This window comes from Anticarsia gemmatalis, chromosome 3 (genome assembly GCF_050436995.1).
Source record: "Anticarsia gemmatalis isolate Benzon Research Colony breed Stoneville strain chromosome 3, ilAntGemm2 primary, whole genome shotgun sequence".
Taxonomy (NCBI): Eukaryota; Metazoa; Arthropoda; class Insecta; order Lepidoptera; family Erebidae; genus Anticarsia; species Anticarsia gemmatalis.
The window spans coordinates 5,592,894-5,600,404 of record NC_134747.1 but is presented as its reverse complement, the minus strand read 5'-3'; the positions used below and the strand labels follow the sequence as shown (position 1 = coordinate 5,600,404).

The 7,511-nt window shown below is 36.4% G+C and overlaps 1 protein-coding gene across 1 annotated transcript; it reads left to right on the top strand.

Moving 5' to 3' along the window:
* Positions 1-3,111: 3,111 nt before the first annotated feature.
* On the top strand, positions 3,112-7,365 carry mei-W68 (meiotic W68). The gene is made up of 8 exons (XM_076135657.1): positions 3,112-3,331; positions 3,433-3,610; positions 3,814-3,957; positions 4,445-4,638; positions 5,085-5,230; positions 6,137-6,274; positions 6,745-6,916; positions 7,223-7,365. The coding sequence occupies exons 1-8, from the start codon at positions 3,112-3,114 to the stop codon at positions 7,363-7,365; spliced, it is 1,335 nt and encodes a 444-aa protein (XP_075991772.1).
* The last annotated feature ends 146 nt before the right edge of the window (positions 7,366-7,511 follow it).

Below are 7,511 nucleotides of genomic sequence, written 5' to 3'. Positions count from 1 at the left end.
TAAAGGTCACAAGCCGAAGCATTGTTTATTTTTTGCGTTAAATTAAATTATAAAGCGTTTTAATTGCTGGGGATTATGAGAACTCTTACATTAATTACCCTCTAAATGAGCTTAAAGTTTCGTCGCGTTCAAAAAAGGGTTGAACGCACTTGAGCGGTATTGTTTCACGTCTATAAATCTAATGTATTGTAATTATACAGTTTAATGTGTGACAGTCTCTTTGTCGTATGTAAATGAGGTAGGTAGCAGGGATCGGTAGAGTGGGGTGGGAACGGAACAGCGACAATATTGGCACGCTACGGGACGCCACTTCACAGCCCGGCCGAGGGACGATGCTGTTATTATGTATGGTTTTAGACACTTCAAAGTTTAATTACGGAAATGTTGGTTTATCCTATGCCCTTGAATTTTATGGTATTTTTAGAAGTAGCTCATATTTTAGTGCAGAACCGTATTTTCTTCGAACAGTAAAGTTTTGATATAAAAAGTCACATCGCTTTTTTGTTTTAGACATTTAATACTTTTTGGGATCATTCGTTTTCATTTAAAATTCACGATTAGATATCGTAAATCGCTCTGGTGATAGAGAGAGGAACAATACTTTTCTAGGACTTATCGTGCGGTATTAACATAGGGGCATCACACGTCCGTTATTAAAAATCGAAATCATACTGCGATCACTTACAGTACAAATAATAATTAACAATGTATTAAATAGGCCCCTAGTACTGCACTCTCGAGTAACAAATAACAGTGTTACTCAGACGTATTTCTGTTCTTGTGGCGATTGTTCACATTGTTTCACACAAAGGAACAAGTAGCCACTCCAGTATGAGAAAACCTTTAGCTGTTTCGCGTGTGGGAATGTGTGCACTTGTATAAATTGTAATTTGTATTATATCGGTACAGGTACTTAGTGAAGTATCACGGTTATACTAGGTAATAAAATAATAAAATGTTGCTTGCCTAGTTTTCAGAACGTCTATGTGGATTTTGCATACGTGTTTCCTAACGCATAGTAGTAGACTACCAGCTTTTGGCCAAAAATATTAGTTTTAAAGTTCATTATAATAGTTTTTAAAATTCAGTTCTTCTCGTCCAGCAGATTACGAATATTTCTGCAATTTTCTTCCTATTTAAGAAAATTATAGTTAGAAAATATGTTGCAAAGGCGTTGTATAATAATGACTCCTCTGTTATAATGAATTTTGAGCAATATTATAACTTGACTTGCCAACACATGATTGCTAACAATATCCTTACTCATAACCGATAAGATCTAAAAGCAGCTACCGATCAATTCTTAATATAAATCGGCATTCAATAACAAAGTATAATATTAAATAACGTTTGAGCAGTCAATTAGGCGTTACGTATCGTGGAGATAGCGCGATGGTGGTCCATTGTAGGGCGGCGCCCCGCGGCTCGCGGCCACTCGGCGCAGGCCCAGCTTTGTACGGACAATGCTGCAACACTGTTTCCTATTTTTATAAATGCTGATTTTATTGCCGCTCGGATGACCGCTCTAGAGGTTATTTTGTGGGAAGCTGGTGGTGAAAAAAATATAGGGCATAGAGCAGATTGAGGGAGAAATGATTTTTAACCCCCGACGCAAAAAGAGTGTTATATAGGATTTCTTAAATTGAACTGTCGCTGAGTCACCTGCCACAGAGGAATTTAATTTAATTTTTTTATCATATACAATACTTTAGTGTAAAATAAATTAATTAAAGATTTTTTAGTGACGCAAATTCAACCCTAAAGTTAGTATCAATAAACGTTGCGTGCTAACAGTAAATCACAAATCACAAAAAGAAAAGTTATCTTTATCAATCTAATATCAAACGGTTCTTAAAAGAAATAATAGCGAACCGGGTGCGGTCCTGCGGCGACCTCCCTTGTGTAGAGCTGGTGGTTACCACTGTTACTCTTACTTCACACCGTTGTCAAAGAGTTGGGTCGTTCTCGGCTGCGATCAACTCGATAGATAAGTGCGTTCTCACCTCCCCGTGGTCGCGAACGACGCTACGCGAAAGGGTTCGCCGAATAATTGCAACAATCAATTTGAAGGAGCTATCGAGCAATTTGTATGGTATTTGTGCGGGCTGTCACCCGCTGATGCTATCGAGCGCCTCGGGGAGCCAATGGGAAATGTTGTTCGTAGTTACATTCTCACACCTCAAGTGCCTAATTAAATTGGCTACGTAGCTGCCTAGGGTGTTAGAATACTTAAGCATAAAAACGTAACGATGCTGATAATATCGGCCGCGTATTGTAATTGAAAGAGGTGTTGCTCATACCGTATATGTATATTTATCGGTAATACCAAGTTATTATTAGTTTTGATTAATTAACATTAGTAACGATACATATAACCGATTAGTTGGAGCTGACTCTTTAATGCTTATTGACACGTCTATAAAGCTTTAAGTGTCTTTTAACCAATTCACCAAATCAGGTGCACTATTCAATACACGAAGAAATAAGTGGCACCTTACCAGGAATTCCGTAGTCCGACTATAACTCAAACCGGAATTCATAATAAGACATAAACATCATCTTGTTGCAATATGTCACCGGGTAACAAAGCGCTGCGGTAACGGTCCGCATCATTTGTCTGCCGTAACCCTGTTATTTATGATCTCCTGCCGAAGAACGAGGACAAAAACGAGACTGCTGTTAAATATTTGCCCTGAGACAAGAGGGGGCGATAATTCGAGGCTATTATGACGTCATTTCACGCCCTTTGTGAGGTCGTCACGGCGTGTCATCTGCTCCTCGAGACGCCTGCCTCCACTATCTCTCGATTAAATCTATTGTGTCATTTTTTCAGTGAGCGCAAGTCGGATGCGCCACCGACGATGATTTCGTCCCGTTCGGTTGTTCGCTCGACTTCGCTATAAAAACACTGAAGGAGCTGCCCTATTGTCTCGTGGCCCTTTTACGAGCTCCGTTTTGTGACGCTGTTATTGTTTGCGGTTGATAAACATCTCGCCACTAGGTAGGTAGGGATCATCGTCACTTTTACCGGTGCTTTACATTAATAGAGCTCTTTCGTGTTTGTTTGTCAATTAATCACGTACTGAATGGTTTGGGGCATCTTTTTTTAGGATGGAGTTAATGAATGCTGATTTGTCTGTGTTGTCGAGAGATTTGCCGCTGAATTCAGAAGCGTTCAAGCAAGATGCGAAGTTAGCGGCTGCTATTGATAAGCTGTGTCAGAATCAGATTAAATTAGTTGGTACTGATCAAGTACTGACGTTGCCTGAGAGGAAATTAGAGTTTAGTGAAGTTCAACAGCTTCTTTTAAAAAAGAAACCCCTTGATAAAGGTAACCAAATGCTAACGTAATACTAAGCTGTGAATGTGTCAGTAAATTAAGTTGTCAAAGATATTTTTGCATTAATATTATGTTCAACGCTCGTCTTTTAGGTGCTTTCAAACCTTCACATTTATTACTGAAAGAAACAAACGATGCAAGAAAGTTAGCAATACAAAAGGTAGAGGATATTCTTGGCGACATCAACAAGAGTGCTGAAAATGGAACAACACCAAAACTGACTATCAGAAATCAAAGACTTTGGAGCAACTGTATTTACGATTTAGATCGGTAAATATAAACTTACTAAATTAAATTCGAAAGTAAAGATGTTTGGATGCTTGTTACTCGCGCAAAAATTACTGAACAGGTTTTGATAACCTTTGGTAGATAAACCTGGATAACTACACGGGATACTTTTTACATGTGGTTATACTACTCTCAATATAGGCAAAATTCCCTTATTATAGCCAAAAGTTCATTGGTTATTTCAGGGTATCATTAAAATCGGTCAACGAAGCTAAGAAGACAACTCTTTGTTATTCTAGTGCAGAAGATAAGACAAGATTCAATACCATTGTTTTTGTGCTAACTAAAGTACATGAATTGCTTTCTAAGAACATGACAGTTACTCGGAGGTAAAAGATCTTTATATCAAAATCTCTTGTTTCCGTTGAACATTATTAAGTGCAATTGCAGATTTTGTTACTAGTAATGTAAATATTAAAGTAATAACAAAGGTGGTCAACAATAAAAAAGACTGATGAAGACTTAGGTCGACGATGAAGAAATGAAGACTAAGTTGTCAGGTTATAAATAACACTAAGTAAATGCCCAGAAAACGCATAAATTTACTTGTATATGGTTTTATTTGCCTAATTGATTTTCTGCTTGGAATTTCACTACAGCATAAAATATGTCCGCTCTGGGGGGTTATCACGTATTTCAGCTGACAACTGTTTGAAAGTTGTTTGCTGTAGGTTAGGTACATTGTGTTTTCCTTAGATTTTAGTGATTAACACGTTACGACAAAGCAGCAATTTACTGAATAATTACCATCGATTTGACGTTCATTAATTGTCAACTAAGATAAAAATAGATACAAATAGTAGCATATCTTCCTAGGGAGCTTTTCTACCAGAACGTATCCAGGCTTCGCAATCAAGCGAACTTGGACATAGCAGTGAGGGACGTGTGCTGTTTACTTGAGACTCCACCTTGGAGTCTGGGTATTGTGGCTACGGCTAAAGGCCTGATCGCTGGACCCCTTACGTTACATTACAGGAATGGAAGTGTTGTCGATTGTATGACGGCTGGAGGTATGTAATCGTAACTTTTAAGCATTCGCATTGCATTTACATCATAGGATCCGGGAATGAACGTAAACACGCATTTTTCCATAGAATACTTATCCTGGAAGTTGTATATTTGTTAATTTCACCAAATTTATAGAGCAGTATGGGAAAATACGCTTTATCATGATGGTACCAGTTACTTATTACGTCAAATTCCTATAAGTATTTGTTTTTTAACATTATAGGTCAACAATTTATTTTGCTGGACTATTATTAGTAGCTTGCTTCTGTGTTATAAAGTAAAAGAAGCTCTAACTAATAGTATGTCATTTCAACAGAAGAGATTTTATGGTATCTTGATTAGATGAACTTAAAATTATATTTGCAAAAGTTCTAAAATTCCTTTCTTACATCTTCTTAGTTTGTATAGCAATCATAATAGTATTTATTTTATAAGATTTATTCCTTAGGTGTCCTTATACCACAAGATATAACCGGCATAGTAGAGTTCCAATCTTCAGCTAAGTACATCTTAGTTGTCGAAAAAGACGCCATTTTCCAGAAGCTTTTAGACGAAGGAGCGTTGCTACGATTGGGACCTGTCATTATTATAACGGTGACACATTACATAGTTCTTAATGTAGAGATTTTGACCAACAGCTTAACGTATTTTGAAGGTTATAGGCCAAGTTCTTGTGCTTGATTTTACCTATATAATATGTTTATTAGTTTGAAACTTACTAAAGGGGGTAAAGCGGTTTTTCATTCCAACATTTTCTTTATAAAGTAAAATCATGTCGCTAAAGTAAAGATCAATATTTTTTGCAATTTTTTTTGATGCCAGTTTCTAATAATATTCAATGCATAATATTATTGAAACCATAGCTTATATTAATATTTAATGGAAGCAAATTATAGACGTAATGCGTAAACGTACTATTTCTAACCTTAAATAAAAAACCGGGATGATAATAATATACTTACAGACAGATGTTCTCAGCTTCGTTAAATCAGTAGTTATTAATAACACATTATAAATTGCAATTTCCATGATCAATATTTTTTTCTTTAATATCTAAGTATATGTTGATATTACTTACTGAATTATATTACGTAATATAAGCTGAAGGTTATTATAGATACTAGAATTACCTGGGTGTTTATTGATGTTTTAAAGGAGTTGCTATTTTATTTCGCGTTGTAAATGATAATTAGGAGACTGAATTTAATTATTAACATTAACATATTGGTGTACGCTTTCCACTTTTAGTCGATAGATATTAGATTCCCCGTTTTTTTACTTCCTAACTGAATTGTGAAACTTTCAAGCGTGTAGTCTTCGTCAATGTCATCACGCAATGAAGTTCACAAGTTTTTAAATCCTCAAATTAAAGTAGACAGGGGAAAGAAAGATTATTTATTGAACATAAGCAAGCTACTAAGTACATAATGTAGGTGTACTGTTAAATAAGCTAGAGAAAAGAATTCTTGTTAAATAATGTGCTATTAATGTATGTCGTAGGGTAAAGGATACCCAGATGTATGCACTCGACAACTGCTGTGTCGTTTATGCTCGGAGCTCCGTCTTCGTGCACTTGCGCTGGTCGATGCCGATCCTCATGGATACGAGATCTTCCTTACTTACAAATATGGTTCACTGGTAAATACTGTACTTAATATATGAATCTTACTTTAGGTATTCCAATCCTCGGCAAAGGGCTTTCCGTCCGATCTTAAACAATTACCAATAACTTTTGAAGTGAGAACTGAGTTTTCACCGTAAGGTGGCTGGTTGTTGCCAGTTGGCCCTTTGATTTGCTATACTTACTAAGCTTTCGACCATTACCTTTGTGCCAGGACATCGAGAAAAAATGATTGATGAATGAATGATTAATTGACAAGTAACTAGATAGTTTAAGTCCTATGTTTTCGAATGAGTAGAGGAGACATGACATACTTTTCAGAACCCAATATATGTTAAAATATTTTGCACGTACCTACATAAAATCACGTTTTCTTCGAATGGAAAGATATCACAGAACGCCACTATCTACACTCCCTGTAGACTCATACAGTAACCTAATTAGAGTGCCTATTAAGCTAATAACTAAGTCATTGTATTATTTTCAGGCTCAATCTCACCTCTCTTCATCTCTAGCCTGTTCCTCCCTTGTACTGCTAGGTGCTCGACACAATGACGTCATGACTTTAGCTCCCAACGAGACTCGACTACCCCTCACAGAAAGGGACAAGTGCAAGTTGAGGTCTTTACTCAATAGACCGTATTTGAATACACCCATTGGTAAGTTATTGAATACCTACATTCGGATAGGTTAGGGCTCTTGTCGATAAGTTTGTCTCGGAGGAGTGCATTTTCAAGATAATGCTATAAGTACTCAAACACGTAGCTGAAAAAGTAGTTGTTTATAATAACAAACTTCCTATCCTCGATTTGTGATAGTAATCTACCTACTGATTTATCTTTCTGAAAAAGAATAACCGTTAAAGTTTAATCTTTAATACTGCAACTTTTATTCTGTCCTTGAAACTGCCTCAGTATCGTGTTTTTTGCCAAAATATTTCATTCATTCATGTCTTCATTTTTCAGGAATCGTAATAAAAGGAGAACTAACGCTAATGCTATCTAGTGGCGTCAAAGCAGAAATCGAAGCATTAGCACCCACCGCTGCCGCCCTCTGTGATGCGTACATTCCTGCCAAAATTATACAAAATCAGTTCTTAGGACAATAAAATCTTCATTTTAGTGAATAAACATAAAGTTGTTTTATTTTCGTTATATTTTTTTTGTCCTACTTTGATACTGATCACTGTGGTATTTTTCATAATGTTCAACTACTAGTGCCATCTAGTGACTTATTCAAATAATGTTTAGGACA

Excerpts from the sequence above, each read along its gene's own strand:
- mei-W68 (XM_076135657.1), top strand. The coding sequence starts at position 3,112 with ATGGAGTTAATGAATGCTGATTTGTCTGTGTTGTCGAGAGATTTGCCG. Across the intron at positions 3,332-3,432 it reads AAAGAAACCCCTTGATAAAG|GTGCTTTCAAACCTTCACAT; the intron begins GTAACCAAATGC and ends CTCGTCTTTTAG. Across the intron at positions 4,639-5,084 it reads CGATTGTATGACGGCTGGAG|GTGTCCTTATACCACAAGAT; the intron begins GTATGTAATCGT and ends TTTATTCCTTAG.